Here is a 21827-nt window from a genome sequence, read left to right on the forward strand (position 1 = left end):
GGGTCGTGGAGAGAGGGGGAGAAGGGAACATCATGGGCAGAAGTCTGGGAGAGAACAGCGAGAAGCAGCTGCTCCCTACACCAGGCTTCCGAGGAGTTGCTCTGGTGGCACTGGAGATGGAGCAGTAGGAGGGGCAGGAATTGCATCCCTCTTCATGCAGGGTCCTGCATGTGCAGGAATTACTGACCCCCTTTTTACCTGCCACACTCATATCCCAGAATAGTCTCATCTAGCTGGAGGAGATGGAGGCAAAACCAAGCCACCAGAAGGACGAGATGGAGTAGGGAAAGGAGAAGGAGAATCCACCGTGGCCATGCCCTGCTGGACAGCTTGGACATGTCACCTGTCCTGCAGAGTGGATGTGAGGCTGCTGGGGCTGTGCTGCTGTGCCTAAGTGCACATGGTTGTAATTTCCTGACAGAGTCATCTTCCTCTTCCCTCCTCGTGAAACAACTCAGCTCTCTTCTTTCCTCCCCTCTGAGGCTGGATTAAATCCCTGGCATACCCTAGTTGCTTCTGCACATCTCTTCTCATTTTTCCACTCAATGGCTCTCTTGTTTCCTTGTCAGTCTGTTTGCTCCTCATATATTTTAGGAATTTTTTATTTATCTTTCCTTTTCTGCTATTTTGGCTTTGCCTGCTGCTGCACTGCTGTTCCTCTGTGACCCAGTCTGGCTGTTTACACCCTCTCTTTTACAGATGTCTGCATTGTTCCACTATTCCTCTGCTATTTCTGTCTCATTGGGAACCTCTACATTCATGGTCTCTGCAGGCTTGGTTTGCTGCCCTCTCCCAGAATTTCTCAGTATTTAAGGGATACAGGAAGATGTTGTTTTCTCTCCTGTGCTTCTCAATGGGGCATGGATTGCATCCATCCTGATCCTGTGAGGGAGAAATCCCTTGACCAGCAGTGGGCCCCTGGATTAGTTCACATAACTACATTATACTGCATTAGTTCACATCACAAACTGCAGGGTTTGAAAGGCTGATCAGATTTGCTCCATGATCACTTGCTGGAGACAGCTGTGGTCACCCAAGAAGTGCTGGTGAAGGCAGCCTTGTGTGCCAGGTGACATCTCAGCTTGTGCCTGTGCAGAGCAGCTGGGCTGTGCTTCAGTCCCCGTGCTGGGCTCCCTGGAGCAACCAGCTCTGCTTTGGGAAGCAAAGTCTGGCTGTGAGAGCGAGCCTGGGCTGCGGGGAGGATGAGGGACTGTGCTCAGATGTGCCCTTGCCTTTAGCTCAGAGGATCTGTTGGGGGAAGGCCCATTCTGGCTGTTTTCCCCCTGGGAGGAAGGGAGCTGTGGGGCTGGCTGGGACTCAGCTGAGATCTGTTGTTTGTTCGCTGCCAGCCTAAAGAGGAGACAGTGGTGTTTAGACTTTCCAACTGGGAAAGCACTTTGAAGACTCCCTTGAGGAAAAACTGTTGCATTTAGTTGGTTATTTTCAGCCTTTGGGGTTTATAGATGGTGTCTCTGGGACTCCCTTTATTTTTTTGGACCCATTCTTGGAAGAGCCACAGCTCTGTGGTGGTGAGGAGGGGATGTGCACACAGGGACATAGCTGTGAGCTTTGGGAGCTCCTTTTCTAGCCTTGGCTCAGGGTCCAAGACCAGAATTCCCACATGAGAGAGAAGAAAACAATGCAACCCACAGTGCTAATGTGTTAAAGAGACTTGGCTGACTGCTACCAACTTTAACTGGCAGGGATGAGGAAGAGAAGAGGGTGATTTTGAAAAAGCTGTCTATTTGATATATTTTCCTGGACAGGTGTGGGTAGTTTGACATGTGGGTCACTGACTGTTCCCAGAGAAGAGTCTGGAGGTCTTTTCTGAGATGCTCATATGCCTGTGTGGTTTGCTCCAGCCTCTGGGAAGTTCTCAGGGAAGGTGTTTGGGCTGGTCTGTGCTCTCATTCTCCATGGGAATTCCAGTCATGTTTAGGGGAGTTACAGACAGTCTCCTTCCTGCTGCTCACATTCCATGGGACATTCTTGGCACCCAGACAGGTCACTGAATAACCCAGGGGCAAGGGGGGCTCCAGGGCCCTGTGGGACAGGGACACGGTGGCTCCTGTCACCTGAGCAGGTGTTTGCACTGTGCCAGGGTTCCAGTGTGCTCATTGGAATTTGTCAGCAGTGTCACCACACGGCCTGAGGAGCAGCTCAGGAGCAAATCCCGAGGAAGGCAGAGATGCACAGCACCTGCTGCAGTGTCACAGGGCTCAAAAGAACTGCTTTTAAGGATAAACAGGGAGGCAAGAGGAGCCAAAATGATCTTCAGAAGAAGTACTTCTGAAAATTTAATTACATATATATATATAATATAAATACATCCTGAGTTTGGTTTCTTCTTCCCCATTTGTAGCTGCTCATACTTACTGTGTGTACTGGGTGCTGGGCCAAGACAGGACAGTTGGTGGGAGGGAGTCACTAATGTTCACTAAGGATGTTGTAGGCAGCAAACAGAACATTTTCCTTTCCAGTTTCTCAGCCAGATGCCCTCAAACTCATCACCTGGGCACAGGTGTACATCTGTGTGTGTCTCCACTGCAGTTGCAGTGAGGAAAAAAAGAAAATGGCATTATTTTTTTTTCCAAAATGGAATACGCAGTAAATATTTCAGAAACCCATAAATAAAAATGATTGATCTGATCTTTTAAAAACATATTTCCCTTTGGGCTCTGACTAAGTGTGAGAAAGTTCAGCCTGAGAAGGAATTTATTTGGAAAAGCAGTGAAAGGTTAGAAGCAGGGATGTGGGCTGGAATATGCCTTGCAAATGTTAACTGTGGAGGCACAGTGCTAACGCCTTGCATGTGCAAAAACATTTGGAGGGTTGCAAATTTAAACCATGAAATTAATATAGTCAAAGTTATGGTTTTCTTGCCCACACCTTACTCATAGAGGATATGGTGTTTGTAATGTTCTGACAGGGATGGGAAGATGCGGAGGTGGTTTGCTGGTGTTAATTTATGGTTGAGGAAGAACCTTTAGCATCTCTGTTTCTTGATTAATTTGCAACATAAATGTTTCCTTAAAGTAAATGTAACTTTTAATTTCTTTTCCTTTTCTGGGGGGTAGCAGAGCAAAGCTCAGGAAGTTGCTTTGTTGTGCTCAGTGACACCTTCCCCAGTGAGCAGTGAACGCTGTGCGTGTGCACACCCACGTGCAGCCACCACAGTGACCCATGAATCATTTACAACTGCCTGATTCATTTTCCCAGTGCTCTTATTTAATAATTCTTCTGCTCCTTGGGGAGAACTGTAAAAATGGATTTTATTTTTCTACTGTGTTTGCATTTTAAGTTGGTAAAGTCTCTTTAGATTCCCATTTGCCAAACTAGGAGATGAATATGTTCATCTGCACATGTAAGTGACCAGTGGGCTGAGACCAAGGATGATAAATTTCAGTGCAGGAGGAGAAATTATGAAAAATAATAAGAGACTTAGTCCAGGTATTGGCATTGTGAAGAAATTTTGAGTTTATAACCCAAGATGGTGGAGATACTTATCCCAAGATATGGGGACGGTCAGGCTGCAGATCAGGGCAAGGTTCTTCCCCCAGAGGCTGCTGGCACTGCCCAGGCTCCCCAGGGAATGGGCACGGCCCCGAGGCTGCCAGAGCTCCAGGGATGCCCAGGGTGGGATGTTGGGGGGTCTGGGCAGGGCTGGGAGCTGGGCTGGGTGATCCTGGGGGTCCCTTGTAACCCAGAATATTGTGTAATTCTGTGACCTGTCCTCTGTCTGGGCTGGGTGAAATTGGGAGCAGTTCCTGGATATCCAGTGTGTTTCCATCCAAGTCCCAGAGATGTGTTCAGGAACAGGACACACTGGAGGGTTTGGTGTTCTGCAAGTCCTGTGGTTCCATAGCTCTGGAGAGGAGCAGTGCCTCTCTAGGTAGTTTTAATCAGAGATTTTAGAAGAGGAGGCTTTCAAGTGGTCTATAACTCTGTGATCTTCAGATGATCTTATACAGAAAATTGCTAATATGCAATTCTTTCTCAGATGCTGCCTGAATAGACTATGTTTACAGAACTCTGGATGTTAATACTTGGAAACAAATCTCTTACAGAGTTCCTAGGCAGGAAAATGATCGAGAAATATATTTATTTCAATTAAAAGAGGATAAGAATTTTAGTAATCCCAGACTGTTCTGGTCATCCCTCAGTTTGTCCTCAAGATGCCAGGGGAGTTTTAGTGAAGGCAGAAATACATCCCTGGTATATCCAGTGAGGGATGCACTTTCCATCTTCCAGTGTGGGTTAGAATTCAGCAACAGAAGAGGTGTACAGCAGCTATGCCAGTGATTATTCCAAATTCTTCTCTCAACCTGACCTTTTTCTGTTCAGCTGCTTGTTGGCATCTCAGCAATGTTGAACCCAAATAGCAAACAAACCCAGTATTTTAAGTATTTTAATTCTCAGTAGCTTCCCTCCTAAGGATTTCATAACCAGAAAGGCAGAGGAGTACAGGGATCACCTTCCTGATGCATGGTTTCGATATGTCCAAGTATCACAGAATTTATAGATCCCTCTGGCCACTGACTTGAAAGCTTAAAAATTGCTGGGAGGTGAATTCAGCCCTGTAGCTCCTGAGTGCACCTGCAGCAGCTCTTCTCAGGGGCTGGAATGGCCCTGGAATCCCTCATGGAGAAGGCAGACCTGTGGCTCCATGCCCTCTCACCTGTCATTTGGCCCCTTGCCAGCTGGAAGGTGAGCCAGCACCTTGCACCAATTTTTGGGTCATTTCAGGGGATTTTTCTGACCCTCTGTGTGAGGGCTTGGGATTATTCCTGTCTTGGATCCCAAGGACACCCTTGTGTGAAGCATGGGAAGCACAGTGTTAATCCAGCTGTTCCTCGATGTCTCCTGAGTTCCTGGCAGAGGCCAAACATTTGTGGGAAGGAAGTAAATTACTGTGAACTGAGTGATCTTGGAATAGTTTGCCTGCAGGGAAAATTTTTTCCTTACCCCCACTTCGTATCTGGCTTGTGCCTTTGTGTGTGAGGGTTTCTGTCCATTCCAGAATTCTGGATTTTATTATTATTTAATCCTTACTAATGTAACTCTGGGTACTTTAATCCTCTTATGGGTTTGCTGCTGACTTTGGGCTCAGTCCTGCTCCCTTTTCAAGGAATTTTGCCATTAGACACCTTTAAGTAGAGTTCTGGTGTAAATTGAAGCTGCTTTTACTGGCAGCTCTGTCGCTGGCTGTGAAATAGTGCTGCAAAGCTGTAACCTGTGTGCAAGGCACAGTTCCAGTGGGGAGGAGAGGAGAGGAGAGGGAGGTCTGTGCTCCTGTGTGCAGCCCTGGCTCTGCCTCTCCTCACTGCCAGTCCAGAAGGAATCCTCCAAAGATGCCAAAGGCTCAGCTCAAAGGAATTGTCTGTGAGCCTGCGCGGGGAATGTCCTGCCAGCTTAGGAAGCCATAAATGTGTTCCTTTCCATCTAGGTGCCCCTCTGGCTGCGGAAAGGGAGAAGAAGCCTCTCTCCAGAGCTGTCTTTGTGCTGCCCTGGGTGGAATCCACAGAAACAAGTGAGGGTCCCAGATGTTTTGTTTTTTCCCTGATGTGTTTTAAGGAAGCAGTAGCTGCACTCTGGGTCTTCTGGGGAGGCTCCTCAGGTAGAGTGTGCCCTGGACACAGCTTGGAAAGGTGTTTCCCAGTGGGAAGCGTGCAGCATGTTCCTCAGAAAATGCCATCCTTTCCTGTTTCTTTGCATCAGGTGGATTAGTCATGGGGACTGGCTCTTCCTGAAGAGTGTTGGTGTTGCTCATGGTTCCTTCCAGTGAGGCAGATATCCCAGGAAAGGTGATGCTTTTTCCAGGTACTGCCACAGAGCCATTCCCCAGCTCCAGCCCTCTGTGTTTGTCACCAGCAGGACTTGAGCATCTGCCAGCAGATTTTCAGGAGACAAGGAGTGTGAAACCGAGAATCAGAGGATGTCATTGACTGTCCTGTGATCCACTGGGCAGAGCTGGAGGGATGATGCTGATCTGTTGTGGTCACTTAAGCCTTTTTTGGGGTCAGAAACATCACAGCCTCAAATAGAGGAGTGACATAAATGTATTGCAGCTGTAAGAAATCCAGTCCCCCCACTTTAAGAGCTGCTCCTGGACTTTATGTTTGGGAAACCTTGTTTGCCAAGGTGAACGAGGAATGTGGAATTGTCATAGAATGTATGATTTAGAATCTTAAGTCCTTATGTTGGGTTCTTCCTTTGCCATTCCCAAAGCTCCTGGTGCAAAGGAGCCACCCTGGTCATGGAGCAGTGCTGTCCAGACTGCCCTCTTCTAATTTTTGCTTTTATCCTGGCTGGGACTTCCTGACTTCTGGATGTTAGGAAGAATTCAGCAGGCTGTTGTGATCTGTTAACATTCAGGAGTTTTGTCCTTCCACGTGTGGAGGCTGTCCCTGCTAGACAGCTGTTCCTGCAGTGCTCTGCAAGAGTGGATCAATAGGATTCCAGGTATCTGCAGAGTGCCCCTTTCTGACAGAGCTCCTCTATCAAGTACCTTTTGTGCTTTCTGCCATCTGAAAGCTCAGTGTGAATTCTGGGTGAAAATTGTCCACTTAGAAGCAGAGGGGTCCAAACTTCTTTCAGGCCCTGTTTAGTTATTTCTTGGGGTACTTGAAAAACCTGCCCATTTGCCATCTGTGTCAGTCCTTTACAGCTGAGGAGCTGCCTTGTAATGAAGCTGTGCCTTGCCTTTTCTACTACTAGCAAGATGAGGTGTTCTATTTTGGCCTGTGTATTAAGGATGAGCTGTGAGCTGACTAAACAGCTGGTACTCACTAGACCTGTCTCTGCAATCCCTGCTCCTGTTGGAAAGGCTCCTGGGCATGAAGGAGAATGATAACTGCTGGAGTCTGGGGTTTGAGCAGACGTCTTTGGAGAGTTTTGAAGGTGTGTGTTTGCAGCAGGGTCATTGCTCAGCTGGCAGCAAGGATGTGAATAGCAGTGAGGACCAGCACTGAGCCCATGTGCTGGGGGACTGAGGGGAATCCTTCCCTGCCCTGCTGGCACCTGCTGCTCTGGCTGTGCTTTGGGTGGAGCCAGGGATGTTTCTGCTCTGAAAGCAGTGTCTGCTGGGGTCAGCACTGCAGTGTGGGAGGGCTGTCAGCAGAGATGGCTTTATTGGGTAAGGAGGAGGAGGAGGTCTGGCTCTTGAGAGCCTCAGCAGGGACTGTTGTTCAGAGAGCTAGAGCTTGGCTGCACATGGGCAGCTCTCTGTACCTGTGAATTCCCTGTAAAGCTCCTGTCTCTGAGGCTGGGCACTCTGCTGGGTGTTCTCTGCTACAGAGCCCAGGAGATCAGTGCCAAGCTGCACCAGCTGGAACAAATTCTTCCTTCTCTGTAATCTTTGGAGATCCTGCTGCCTAACAGCACAAGCAAACCCCTGTTCTCTCAGGCTGTGCTGTTGCACTTGTTCCATGTTCCCTGAGCTGCCCAGGGAAGAAGTGCCCACCCTCAACATGGGCTCTGCTGGGGACAGTAAGATCCCCCCTGTGACAGGGACCACGGGTAGCTGTGCCTGGCCCTGTGAAATGGTGTGTTAGTTTTCTGTTCTAATAATCTTATTTACTGAGCTCTTTTCTTCCAAAGTAAGGCCATAATAGTTTTGTTCTCTGAAAGTGCCTGGTCTTTGGGACTCCTTTGAAGAGTTAATCTTCAGTTGGTCCTGTAGAGCTCATTGCACTTCAGAAAGGAGTTTGGTTCCTTGGTTTGGGGAGACCCATCGAGGTGGCACTGCCTGCTGATGCCAAGTCTGGAGTTTCTCTGCTACTTGTCTTGCTGATTGACTGTGCTGATTGACTGGGGGGGTTTGCAACAGCCACACAGATACTCAGCAGCAATCATTAGAATCCTCTTCATCGTGGGAGAGGGCCCAGGGCAGAGGGAGCCCCTCAGCACTGGTGTGTGACCACAGAAGGAGCCTGCACAAGATCACATCATGGAACAAACACAGTTAAATGTGACTTGCCAGTGCTTTTGCCACTGGAATGTTCTCACAGGTGTGTTCTGCTGCTCCTCTCCCTCGAGCCATGCATTGTTTGTGCAGTGAGTCCCTTTCTCCTTGCTTGTCCAGCCTAGACTTCCAAAAACTCCTTAACTCCAGTTTAGCACTGCTGTGCTCTGATTAAGATACAAATATTTTTCTTTCACAGAGGTAAAGTTCAAGTGCCCAGCTCTTTAACACCGTTTAGATTTGGCATTTTTCTCTGCTAGATCATCACAGCTTCTACAGTCACTCTGAATAAAGGGTGACAGTGATGCTGTATTTAGTGCTGAACCCCATGTGCTGCTGGACTGTGGTGAACCCAAGTGAGTCATTACACCATACCAATATATCCTAGCTTAAAACATGGAGTAATTTTAAAATTAAAGTGATAGAGAAGTAAAATAAAAGCTTACTTAATGTGCACAGTCTGGTGTGTTTGAGCACAGTGTGGAAGAGGTATAAACAAGGCTTTAACTGTGCAGACAGTAGGGATACATAGATCCAACTACACTGCTGAATGCTTACTGAATGGCAGCTCCTCTGTGGAGCCCTGGGAGCTGTTGCCTGCCCTCCTTGCTGCTGCTGGCAAGGAAACACACTGATTTCAAGATCCTTTGTGGCTGTACAACTGATGTGTTTCACTGTGTTTGCCGTGGACTTTTTTATTTTTGCCGCTTTGCTACGGGCTCACAGCACCAAGGCATCAGCCTGGGGGTGTCTGACAGGAGGGGTGACTGCTCAGGGAGGGGGGAAGCACCCCACCAAGCTGACCAGGGAAATTCTCCTCTTGCACTGACGTGATAGCTGAGCTAAAAACACTGATCCCCATCCAGAACAAACCAGATTCAGAAACACTTGGAGCTGTTTTGCATCTGTCTGCCCCACAGAGCTGTGGTGAAGGGCTGGTTGATGCTGGGATGAAGTGATGAGGTGAAGGGAACAAATGGATATGAAACCAAGCTTCATCAATCCTCCCTTCACTGAGCTTCACCTTGCTGTCCTGTGTGCTTTGGATTGTTGGGTCTCGTGGGTTTGTTGGTTCTGACGGGATCCTGGGTGCAGTTGGGAGCCAGCAAACAGCAGCAGTGAGGAGCAGGTGTGTGCTCACATCCAGGCTGATTAGAGCTGGTGTATTACAGCTTTGGTTTCTAACAGCTCTTACACTGACTCTGTGTTTAGTTCTGCCCCTTTGTCCCCATCCTGACCAACACCTGCTTGTCCCTGAACTTGCTGAGCCCTGAACTTCTAAAGGAGATGCCAGCAGGGCCTGCTGCCCTGCATCCTCATTGCTGTCAAGTGTGTGGGTCTGACCTGAAGAGCAGAGCTGTCTGAAGAGGAAATAAATCAGAATATGCCCCAAGCCATAGAGTGTGAGGCAGAGGTTGTCTGTGTGCCTTAGAGACCTGCCAGAGCACATGGGATGTGTCAGTGCATGGGGGTGTCTGATTGAGCAGTGTGCTTGCAGTGTTTGCCTTTCACCTCAGAGTTTATAAACTGGTTTGTTTTCTTCTTCCTACAGACAATTTTAGGTACACGTGTGACATTTGTGGGAAAAAATATAAATACTATAGCTGCTTCCAAGAGCACAGAGACCTACATGCCGTGGATGGTGAGTAATGTTTTGACACCTGAACTAGGCTGAGAAGTCTTTGGGGAAGCAGGAGTGTGTGGCACTGCACGGGTCACCTGTCTTTGCTACTTTGGAGGCACTGCAGGAAGGAGTTTGCTGTGCCTGATTCTCTCTGTGTGCATCAAAACAACAGCTGTGCTGGGACCTGGGGACCTTGCAGTGTGTCTGCAGTGAGGTTCATGGTTAGGATGGAGATCCTGGGACTGAGTGCCTCAAGGTAAATGGGCAGCCTGGTTATTTACTGGGAAGAAGTTGGTTGCTTTTTGGTTTCTGAATCTACAGGTTTGTTCCCAACGTACTTCTCTGTGAAATATTTCAGATTTCAGAGTTGGGAAATATTTCATTCTTGTTAATCACTGTGGTAGTGAACTGATGAAGTTGTCAGTGGCCCTTAAAGGCCAGTTTTTCCTCTGTGCCTGTAGATGCGGCTTAGGCTGGTGACACCTGGACAGAAGCAGACAGAAGCCAGAAGCAGTGTTTCTTTATTGTGCACTGTGGGAAATTAAGAATTAACATGCTGGCTTGCCCCCTGCTTACTGAACATCTAAAGCTCCTCACCTCAGAGCCCACAGACACTCCAGACCTTCCCTGTGTGTGCTGCAAGCCTGTCAGTACTGCTCCTCACTTGGCCAAGGAGAGTTCTAGAAAGAGGCTGCTTGGAGAGCAGCAGGTTTCGAATGGCTGGGCTGTCTCAGAAAAGCAAGTGCTTTTTCACAATACTGGTTGTCCAAGGAAATGGTTGTGTTTACCAGGAATGTGTGGACCTCAGAACATGCTCTGAGGACAGCCAGTGTTCTCCTGCAGGGCACCACTGCCAGCTCCTTTCCTCCCGTGGGGAGCCAGGGATTAGTGGCACTGACAGTGACCATGAGGGGAACGTGGCTGCTTCCATCAGAAATGGCTCAGGGAACTCTGCCCAGGGCCTCAAGAGGGCTTGGAAATGGCTCTATGTGTGTGCAGGGACTGTCCCAGCTCGTCCCTGGGGCTGCTCTGTGCACCTGAACTTCACCTGGGGCCTTGTCAGGGTCAGAACAAAGGCCTTGAGCATCTGTGTGTATTAGGGCTGGGCATGCTCAACCAGGTCCTGAGAGGATGCTGCTGGGAAGAGGAGGGACTGGGGCACAAAGCCTGGTTTATTCAGTGGGGCTAACATGTGCTGCAGCAGTATGTGAAATGCAGGAGGAAAACAAGACCATTTAAGAGGATTTAATTTCTGTTTTGTTTCTTCCCCTCCTTCTTCTATTCTGTGTTAGTTTTTAGTGTGGAAGGGGCCCCAGAAAACCGGGCAGGTAAGCCGAGCTCCTTTGTGTGCTTTATTTCACAAACCTTTTCAAGCATTCAGTAGTTCAGATGCAGCAGGTTGATTCTGAACTCGTAAGAGTCAAAGGAGTTTTGTCAGGGATTGCAGTGGGACAGGGAGGATCCTCTCTCCCTCCCCAGTGTCTACAGCCAGTAGGTTGATGCCCAGCCCTAGCAGATACCAGGCTTTTGTTGCACATACACTTGGTCAGGCTTCAGACAATCAATGAAGCAGGTGTTTCATGTCTTTGGTGATCTTGTAAATTGTTCAAGGCATAAACCAAATTCTTCTCCTCAGTGGGTTGGATTATGATGTGTTTCTAGCTGTGCTGTTAGCTGGTAGAAGTCCCAGGTCGGTATTTGTTAGGTGATGTGCCTGCAGGCTGCATTGCTGTCAGTCAGTACAGCAGCATTAGAGGGGAGATTCCCTGGAAGAAAATCGGGAAATACGGATCAGACTTTGCAATGTGTTCATTCAATTTTTCTCTGCATTTTTTAAACATTAATTCCTACAAGGCCTGTTAGTGGGCTGGGAGCAGGGGTAGTCCTGGGGCACCTGAGGAGGAGGAACAAGTCAGACAGAGGGGTCACTGGTTTGTAATTCCTGTCTTCCAGTCCTGTTCCAGATGGAAATGTGATTGCAGGGGCAGGAGCATTCGGTGCCCATGCAGCTGTAGAAGGCAAAGCTGAGGTGTTGTCAGCTGTGCTCTGGTTCTGTTCTCTTGCAGACCCCTACGACCAGGCTGTCATTGCTGCCGACGAGGTGAAGGAGGAGGAGCCCGAACCCTTCCAGAAGATTGGGCCAAGTAAGAGTTGTTCTTGTTTCAAATAAAAAGGAAAGCTCAGAGGTTCACACCTGCCTTTGGCTGCAGTACCTCTAGAAAAAGGAGGAAGCAGTGCCTTACACAGAGGGGTTGGGATTTGAGTGCTCACAGATATGTTCAGGCTCAAAGGAGCATCAAACACTGACAGCCCTGGCCCTAAGAACTGCAGCTTTGTGATGTGTTCTGCTCAAGAGCTCTGAAAAGAGAAGGGGAAAGGGAGTTCAGGGGAAAAACAATCTGGCAGGGATGAGAGAAGGCTTGAAGGTGCACTGAGAGCTGGCAGGTGATCCATTCACACTGCCTTTGTGGTGGGTCCTCAAACAGAGAAGAGGGAAACAGAGAGAACACCAGGTTTTGCCAAAGCATTTATCTGAATTTTCCATTTTGGAAACAATCAATTATCCATGGATTTTCCTTCGTCTTGCAGCTTGCTGCCAGTTCTATACTCCCAGCAGTGGCAAGAGGAGGAGGTGTCAGTGTGCTGTTACACTCCATTATTTCCAGTATCCCCAAAGCAGGAATGAGCACAGTTGCTCCAGAAAAGCCCCTTCTCCTGCAAGAGAACTCCACAATCCCAAATAAAAGTTCTCTAATACTTGACTGTTCATTTCCTGGTTTGACTGTTCCTGTTGTCCACACATCCCAGACTTTCTGTAACCAGAGGACAGAACTGTGTCATCTGTAATGCAGACTTTAGAACTGGATTCTCTCCCTTGTTTTTCACACTTACTTGCTGTAATTTTGGCATGATCTTCTGCAGCTTGTTCAGTTCTGCTGGGCTTTTTATGCATCCCTCTGTTTTGAACTGTTTCCTTTCTTGGGAACAGGATGTGTGGATTACAGGCCAGGTGAGTTCCAGATGCATGAGGAATGTTTGTGTCACCTGAGCAGTTTCTCTGTAAAAAGAACCCGTGTGTTGTGTGAGAGGGCTGCCCTCCTTGCTGACCTGTGTCCCTGTTCATTTCACAGAGACTGGCAATTACACCTGTGAGTTCTGTGGCAAGCAGTACAAGTACTACACTCCCTACCAGGAGCACGTGGCTCTGCACGCCCCCATCAGTGAGTATCTGCTGCAGCCTGGCACTGCCAGGGGCTGTGGGGAGCACCAGGCTGCCAGGAGAGACTTCACTCGTGGGGATCCTTCCACTGGAGCTGTGGGATTGCAGCGGGCAGGACGTGGATTGTGTGCTGAGCAGGGATCCCCTCTCACAGGGACACTGTTAGGCCTGGAATGTCTCTGAGCTCCTACCCCAGTCCATGGAATTCTACACGTGTTCCTTGTGGGGATGATGGTTTAGGCTCTTGTTTAACTGAAGTGATGCACAACATTTTTATACTCCCCTAAATAATAACTGAACATGCATGTTAGGGAAGAAGCATCTTTCTTATGAGCTTCTGGGAAATTAAGTGAGTTAAAACTGGTTTCAAAATAGTTTAAATGACCTCAGTAGCTTGTTACTAAATCACATTCAATAAATGATTTATTTCAGGGAGCTCAGGACAAGGCAGCTGTCAGCAAATTGCACAGCATTGTGGTCTGCACTCCCCATGAGCAGTTCAGTGTAATTCAGTGCAAAATTTCACTAAACATGTTGAGAGAGTGGCATTTACCATTCTCTACCTTCTAAATTTGAATGCTTTAAAGGTCTGCAGAGAAGTTCCTTACAGCTGAACTTCCTTCACCCTTCCCAGCACTGCCTGTGCTTTGCTGAGTGCCCAGGGTGTCCTGCCCCGAGGGTTAGAGGTGATGGAGAGGAGGGATGAGCTGAGCTCACCAGCCTGCAGCTGGCAGGGGGCGATTCCACCCCAAAATCTCCTGGAATTGGGTTTTTAAGGGATTGTAATGAAGCACCCTTGGGTTTATGGGAATGTGGTCCACCAGACTGTCACTGGTTTGGTTGGTGGATCAGCAGCCCCAGCAAGCCTCGCTCTGGTTGTGCAGGCACTAGTTCTGAGTGTTCATATCCAGAGTTCTCTCGATCTCCACTCTTCGTGGCAGTGAAGACACAGACAAGCCAGTCCAGCAAAAAGTCTCCAGCGTCCATAAACCGCTGCTCCACCCTCCTGCACCGCTCGCCCTCCGGGGTCCCGCCCGCCTCCCAATCCCAGATGTTCCGCACTCCAAATTCCGCATCCCCAGGAAGCAAGGCCATCACAGGTACCCATTGCCTTTCAGCTTTCTCAGCTGCTCAGTGTCCAGTCCTGCCCAGGACAGCCTTGTGACCCTTCCTGCTCCATCCACGACTGTCCCAGAGCTGCTCCAGAAGCAGTTGAGGGGATCAGATCCTTTATGATCTCTTCCCAGTGAGAAGTTGTGTTAAACAACTGGTAATCACGAGGTATAAAACCCCTGTTTCAAATCCTGGTGTCACAAACTCACAAATGCTTCCTGATAAGGATTGGTGTAATGGCTTGTCAGGAATGGGGATTTTTGCTTGGTTTTCAGCACTGTTTGGAATTTACTGTTTGTTTCCCTCAAGGTGATGTTTTCAGAGCTAGGCCTGTGCAATGGATTACAGGTGTTTTCCCAGTGCTCCATTCCCCACAGGAACCTCCAAGAAATAAACAGAAAAATCAGTATTACAGAACCATTACTGAGGAGTTAGAAAATGCAGGTTAGGATTGATCCTCTCATTGTCTCTGTGGTCTGCAGGAATAAAATCATGACCTGGCAGCAATTTTCAGGAGTCCCCATGTGTCCTGAATGAAAGACTTGTGTCCTAGGGCCTGCCCAGCACAGGCCACACACATTGCTTTGGCCAGCTCCTTTTCTTTAATCTCTGGTTTATCCTTTGAGGCTCTACAGCAGATCCATTGGCTGGATGTTGCCAGGGCAGTGGAGTGAGACAGGAGCTGGCTGTGCTGTTGAGCTGGTGCTGAGGGGCTCCTGGAGCAGAGTGGAGGCCCCGGGCTGGGCTGTGCCCAGGACTCTGTGATGATGCTGAGGGACTGGGGCCATGCCAGGGGCAGGAAGCAGCTGGCTCCACTGGAGGAACCGTCCCAGCAGAGTCACTGGGAGCTGCCCTGGGCTGTGGCTGGAGCGTGCAGAGCAGTGCCTGCCTGGCCCTGGGGGCTCTGGGACCAGGGGCACTGTTGGAAGCACAGAGCCAGAGGATCTTCCACATCTTTACCAGCCATGGTGGGCAGGCCCCGAGACAACCCTGCAGGCCTCTGCTTCAACATTTGCAGGAGGGTGTTCAGGAAGGGACTGCAGGATTGGGAAGCACAAGGAAAGCTGGCACAGTGCCTCTGCAGGTGACACTTCAGTGTGGTGCTGAGCACCGAGTTCAGTCTCAGACTGCTCACCTCTGCTCACAGGCTTTAAGGGCTGCTTTTGCCTCAAGGAAGAGTAAGATAAGGGTTGGGTTTTTTTGCAGGGGAGGAAGCCATGACCTTTCTGGTTCAGTCAGGACTGGTGTTCATGGGCTCCCTAAGAGCCAATCCAGGCCACCTCAGCCAGAAGGCATTCAAGAAAAATACCCACCTGTTATCCGTTCACTGAATCTGGCCCATTTGCCTCCAAAATGAGGTATTTGACCTTTCTGCTGTATTCAGGGTCTGTGATTATGTGGCACAGGAGCATGTCTTGCCTCCTGTCTGCCTGGTTCTGCATCCAGTGTTGACCAGTCACCATCCCTGCTTTGTTCTCCACCCAGCAGAAAGTGCTTTCAGCAGAAGAGTGGAAGGCAAAGTGCAAAACAACTTTGAAGAAACAAACAGCAATTCCCAGAACTCCAGTGGTAAGTGTGGTCACCCCTTCCTGCTGCTTCCACGTTCCTCTCCAAGCAGGATCCAGCTGTGCTCAGTGAATGTTGATGTGTTCTGGGGTACCTTGTTTAAGCCCTCCTGGGGTAGTGCCTTATTCCAGCCCTGTCAAACAGGGGATGTGGGAATCCTGCTGCCAAGGACCAGGTACTTGAGCACAGATTTTTCAGAGGGGAGCCAAGATGTGGAGAAAGGATGGATGGAGATCAGGCAGTACTTGTGCTGTGTCTGTGTATCAGCGCAGTCCTGGTGGAGCAAAAACGTTTGCAAGCAGCAGAAGTTTGAGGATTGTGGATAGAACAGCAGTTTGCAGGTTACAGTGATGCTGAGCCTATTTAAATGTCACTGTAACCAATGTCCAGCTGTTTGTGCAGTCACTTCCTGGAGGTTACAGTGGATCAGATGTGTGGATGTGACACCAAAATACATGTGCTGGCAGCAATGAAAATCCCCTCCACTTGAGAAGTTTCCTTGCAGTGTTAAGTCCAAGTGGTAGTAATTGAACATGACCTGTGGCCTAGACAGTTTTGTTCAGGTCCACCACCTATAGAGTTTTCTGTGCAAGGTTTTTATCCTGCTTGTGTATTGCCCAGCCCTAGTGGGCCACTGCCATCCTTCGTGCTCCCTAATTGGAGCCAAAGTGTCAGACCAGATGAAACATCATTTTGACATCTTGCTGCAGAGATAAAGAACATGCCAGCAGAAAATCCTGGCCTCCCTCCATTCCCCATCCAAGAGAAGCAGAATATGTGGTGTTGGCAATGTCCTTGGCTGGAATGGACAGGTAGGGGGTGGGATATCTCCTGGAGCAGGTTACACAGTGTCTCCTGGGGCTTATATCTACCTCTGAAGCAAGGAAGGGGCTTTCTGGAACCATGTTGAAAAGCAGGGATGTGGTGTTGGAAAACCCATGTGTGGTAGCAGAGTGGGTGATGGGGAATGGGGAAAAAAGTTGTTTGTTGCTAAAATGCTGTGTGTTGTGTTTTGGGGAACAATCCTGTACTAATCCATCATTCACCACAATTGCAGCTGGTCATTCGGGGACAGAAAAACCTAAAGAAAAGAGGTGTAAGCAGAACCCATCAGGTGAGCTTGTCTGTGTTTCAGGCCCTTGGTCCTGTTCCTGCTGGACAGTCAGGAGTCCTTGGGGCTGCCCAGGCCCTGCTCAGTGAGCCCAGCCTGGCTGTCAGGCAGGCAGTGCAGTCACTGTCTGCCAGAGCTCCCAGCCTGGCTGGAGCCCTGGATGTGGCCCTGGCCTCTCAGCAGCTCATGTCTTGTCTTCTGTGGGTACTGTCAGTGTTTTGAAGGGTTTCAAAGCCTTTAAGTGCACATCTGTAAATGCCAGTACATCACTTGGGGCCCTGACTCCTCTGGAGCCCTTGGAAAGCAGCAGCCTGAGGTTGTACCTATTTTATTCCTGTGCAGCCAACAAAGGAAGGGCAGAAATATCTTCCTTCCTATCAGACAGCTCATTCCTGAACTCAGGAAAGCTGCATTGGGAATCTGCTGGCTGCTCTTGTTGTGTTTCACAGGAGGGGAGATGAACCTGTCCAGGAAGCACTGACAAGAAACACACACAAACAGTGGCTGTACTGAACAGTCCAAGACTTCAGTTCTTTCTGAACTGTTAAACACTGACCCACTGTTGCTGTGACAGACTCTCCCTGCCATCTCCTTGTACGAGCTCACATCACACTCATCCTCCTCAGTCTGTTTCTTTCTAGACTGCAACATTTAAAGCACACGAGTGCAAGTTCACAGCAAAAAGCAAAACAAAGCCAGAAATTCTTACAGGCTGAGCAGCAAGTTCCATGTGATTTGCTCATCTTGTTTCCCTGTAAAGGAGTGTTTCTGTCTGCACTACATGTGGTGTCAGTTTGTTTTAGTGGTTCAGTCAAGGACCTGGCAGGCTGCAGAGGAGTTGCAAGGTACTCACCTAAACCTTTGATTGAGCCAGGAAACCTGAGGAACTCAAGTGAACTGCCCAGGATTGGTTTGAGGGGAGTTGGGCTCTGGTTGGAAGCAGTTCCTTTCTGCATTAAGCAGCTGACATGCTCCTCAAAGCCAGGCTGGTGCATGGGGATGTATAAACTTCTTCCCTTTTTCTTTCCTTTATCTATCTTGCATCCTCTTTTCTTCCCCAGCCCTGTTTTCCCCCTTTGGCTCCATTTTTGTGCTGCTTCCTCCATGTCCCATTCAGTGCTCTTTTCCAGCCCTTGCACCAAGCCATTTCTCCTTTTATTCCTTCCAGTTCTCAGGAGTCCCAATGCCAGCAGCCTGGGTGGGCATCACCACTCACTGAGTGTCACTGGTGGTCAGAGAGGCCCTGGAGAGCTCTGTGTGCTCAGGTGTCCAGGCAGAGCTCTCTGTAGCTGCCTTCTGGAAGAGCTGACATGTCTTTGCCTCCCCGTTTTCCTTCTTCCCATGGCTGTGTCTCAGTGGGTGGGACAAACACCTTGTGGCTCCGTGTCACACGTGGGATGGGAGCTCTTGGGTGATTCTGGCACCCTTGGCTTGTCCTCCCTTGTGCTCCAGCCAGCAGATTTCTCCCAGGCAGGGAAGCAGGTGGTGGTAATGTGGTGAGGAATGACAGAAGGACAGACACTTCTGTCCTCCCACTCCCATCTGCTGTTTGCTTGTCACCAAAGTGCTGCTGTAAGGAACAGCCACCAGGTTTGGGAGGTAAATGTAGGTCCCAGCTGAGCAGCCAAGAGCTGTGTGGCTTGGCCTTGTTAAATGCCTGATGGCTCTTGCTGTCTGTGGGTGTGAGTTTTGTGTCACAGGCTCGCATACAGAGATACCAAAGAGAGCAGCAGAAGTTTTTTAGGCCACCCAGCTGGGGACATTCTGCTTTTTCCCTGTGTCACCATCCTGACTGCAGTGGCACAGACCCCTTGGTGTTGGGAGGGAGCAGAGCAGGGAGGTCAGCAACTAAAACCACCTAAAATACCCAGAGTATGTGCAATGCTGTAGGGAGTCCTGAGTGGGAATTAGAATGGAACTAGAATGGAAAATGTTGGATTTGGGATGTCTCTTCTCTATGCACACAACCCCAGTCCTTGTCACAGTGAATGAAAAAGGGAGAAAAAAACCCTCTTCAGTTACAACATCTTCAAATATAGCCATCAAAGGGGAAATCTAATTGAAATTGTCAGTGTTTGTTGAAGTCTGAATTTTCTCAATGTTATGGGTGTGAAAGAGAACAGTTAAAATTATGTAGGGAATTGGGAAATATTTTGAACTTTAGAGGTTGATTTAAGCTGTATAAATATGTCTCAATTTCATCTGCTGCTTTAGGGAACTATTACTGTCAGAACTTCCAGTGCAACAAATTTTAGCATTTAGAGTTTTTAAAATGTCAACACTTTTCATTCCTATTTACACAGGGAAGCTTTGCTTTCCAGCACTGTTTATTCCAGACTGGGGAGAGGGTCAATGGAAATGTCTTCTTTTTTTGAACCAGTTCGTGCCAAGCTGAGATGAGATTGAGATCAAAAAAATTTGATTTCCTACATTTCATTCAGAGTAAAAATTCTTGGAAAACCTGAGAATCTCCCATTCTCAGGATTTAAAGGACACAGGACTAGATTTTAAACATGGATTTTCAGCTTTCTTCCCTGGTGTGGCCATACATCACCTTCTGCTCATCCAGCCATCACACAGCCCGTCTGGGGGGATTTCTGCTGGAAATACAGCACTTTTAGCATGGCAGTTTTGGTGGGTGAGTGCAGCTTTAGTTTTTGGGGCGTAATAATTCTTGATTACTGCTTGCAATGTGACATTAGCACAGGCAGCCCTCGTGCCTCTGCCTCCTGAGGTGCACCCAGCTGCCTCACAGGCTCAAGGTCAGCTCAAATCCAGCTTCCATTAACATTCATCTGGTAATTCTCTTTCTCATCCGTGGTTGGTTTGTGACTGCTACAAGTCTGAGCCTATCAGGGGAACTTCTGGAGGGAAGCCCTGGAAGAATCTGCCACAGGCTTTGAGGAAGCCTGACTGCTTGGGATGAGACAAAAAGGCTTCCCCATGGTGCTGTGCAACACTAGCTAAAGGTACCTCATCCCCTGTAGGTCAGTGCCCTTTGCCTTGCCCCTGTGCCACCCCTGTGTCCCCAGACTGTCCCCCAGACTGTCATCCTCAGCCTGAGACACTGCAGGAAGTGCTGGTCTTGTGGTCACTGGATCCCTTTGGTGGAGTTTACAATGCACTTCACTGAACACCATACAGGAGAGCCTTCCCTTCTTTCTTCACTGACCTGTCCGTGGTGTGTGTGAGTTTTGGATGCAGTGGCTGTCTCTGCCCACTGAGCAGCTCCTCAGGAGTGGCAGCAGCAGCACTCTGCATTTTCCACGCTGCTGCAGGAGTCTCCATGGAGTGAGGAAAAGGGGAAGAGGGGCTCGTTCTGTGAGCTCCCACTCTGTGCACAGCACAGGGAGTGCTGCTGATGGGGCAGCACAGTTGCACAAATAGACAGAGCTGCATTTTCAAAGCAGCCTGAAGTGCTGTGCCCAGAAGGATCAGCAGCTGAGTGCAGTTCCCACCAGGAGAATGAGAGTCACACAGGGAGAGGTTCAGTTAAGAAAGTGTCACTTTGCTTGCATAAATAAGTCACTGTGTCTGCTGGGCATTTGTGTGGAATTGAGGTTTCTAGGAATGAGCTGTTTATTTCTGGTGCCACGTTCATTTAAGCTGTTCCAGACTTCTCATGTTCAACAGGCAACTTGCAGACAGAAAGAAATATATCTGAGTTAAAATAACCACTCAGCAGCCAGTCTCTGTGGGTGATGTCCTGCCAATTGCTCCAGAGCCTTGGGACACGGGGAGGAATTGAGACAACCCATATGAAAGCATTGAGGCAAGGAGCACTCAGCAGGACTGGGACATGCAGCCAGGGATGGGGCTGAGGATTGCAGTCTGCAAGCACAGATTCTGAAAGCACAGATTCTGAAAGCACAGGTACTGAAAGAACAGATACTGCAAGCACAGGTACTGCAAGCACAGATTCTGAAAGCACAGGTACTGAAAGCACAGATACTGCAAGCACAGGTACTGCAAGCACAGATTCTGAAAGCACAGATACTGAAAGCACAGATACTGCAAGCACAGGTACTGCAAGCACAGATTCTGAAAGCACAGGTACTGCAAGCACAGATTCTGAAAGCACAGATACTGAAAGCACAGATACTGCAAGCACAGGTACTGCAAGCACAGATTCTGAAAGCACAGGTACTGCAAGCACAGATACTGAAAGCACAGATACTGAAAGCACAGGTACTGAAAGCACAGGTACTGAATGTACAGGTACTGAAAGCACAGATACTGAAAGCACAGATACTGAAAGCACAGATACTGAAAGCACAGATACTGAAAGCACAGATACTGAAAGCACAGATACTGAATGTACAGGTACTGAAAGCACAGATACTGAAAACACAGGTACTGCAAGCACAGATACTGAAAGCACAGATACTGAAAGCACAGGTACTGGGCTGGGGCTGGGCAGGGCATGGCCAGAGGGGTCCCTGAGAGAACAAAGTGTGAGCACAAAAACTTGAACTCTCATTTTGCCTGGAGAATTTGTGGAGGGAAAGATTACAAAGCCCCAGTGCAAGGTGATTTATCATTAATCATCAGTCCAAACTCTGGCATTTCTATGATTATTGTCTGAATAGGTGGCTTTAGTGGAAGTGACTGTGCTGCAACAGGGACCTGACAATGCATGGATAAAAAATTGTCCAAAAATTATAAATAGAAAGACCAGAAAAATCCTAAGAGTCTTCCTTGACATAAAACAGTGTTGTATTGAGTATCTGAACTGCTGTTTCATACTGCCAGTGGTTTCCATGTCAGTAGGAAGCCAAGCATAACGAGGACACTGTGTCAGCAGATCTGGCTGGAGAGCAGCCAGAGGTGGTGCTGAGGATTCCTTGGGCTGTTTGAAGTCTGTGTGCCACTCTCTGTGCCACACTCTGGGCTCTGTGCCTGCTCCAGATCAGATTCTCTTCTAGGGGGACAGTGAAGTTGGGGTTTGCCCCTCAAAAGCTCACGTGCAGCTGGGCTGGCATACAGAGAGAGGAGAGGGGTGCCTGGAGGAGCCTGCCCTGTTCAGCTGCTCCTCAGGGCCAGCTTAGGGAGCTGTTTCAGTGAAGATCTTGCCCCAGGTACAGAGCTCAGCAGCTGCAGGAGCACCTGGAGCGCTGCTGGCTGATCACAATGAGTGCAGGGATCAGCAGCACTCCAGATGAGCTGATGTCTCCCATGCATCCCCTTCCCACAGCACTGTCCAGTCATGTCTTTGCCAAGCATCATCCAT

General features: G+C 48.8%; 1 protein-coding gene across 5 annotated transcripts in view; it reads left to right on the forward strand.

Moving 5' to 3' along the window:
- Nucleotides 1-21827, forward strand: part of ZNF618 (zinc finger protein 618) — a 118868-nt gene that overhangs the window by 77914 nt on the left and 19127 nt on the right. For 2 of the 5 annotated variants that reach the window (XM_058853957.1, XM_058853960.1), the window contains 7 exons: nucleotides 9516-9605; nucleotides 10880-10915; nucleotides 11654-11731; nucleotides 12719-12808; nucleotides 13692-13907; nucleotides 15406-15489; nucleotides 16544-16600. In XM_058853957.1, the coding sequence (XP_058709940.1) occupies nucleotides 9516-9605; nucleotides 10880-10915; nucleotides 11654-11731; nucleotides 12719-12808; nucleotides 13692-13907; nucleotides 15406-15489; nucleotides 16544-16600 (651 nt within the window). Of the gene's footprint in view, nucleotides 1-5446; nucleotides 5531-9515; nucleotides 9606-10879; nucleotides 10916-11653; nucleotides 11732-12718; nucleotides 12809-13691; nucleotides 13908-15405; nucleotides 15490-16543; nucleotides 16601-21827 lie in introns of all 5 variants that reach the window. The other 3 variants (XM_058853956.1, XM_058853959.1, XM_058853961.1) reach the window with 3 other exon arrangements.

Source organism: Poecile atricapillus, chromosome 20 (assembly GCF_030490865.1).
Source record: "Poecile atricapillus isolate bPoeAtr1 chromosome 20, bPoeAtr1.hap1, whole genome shotgun sequence".
Classification (NCBI taxonomy): domain Eukaryota; kingdom Metazoa; phylum Chordata; class Aves; order Passeriformes; family Paridae; genus Poecile; species Poecile atricapillus.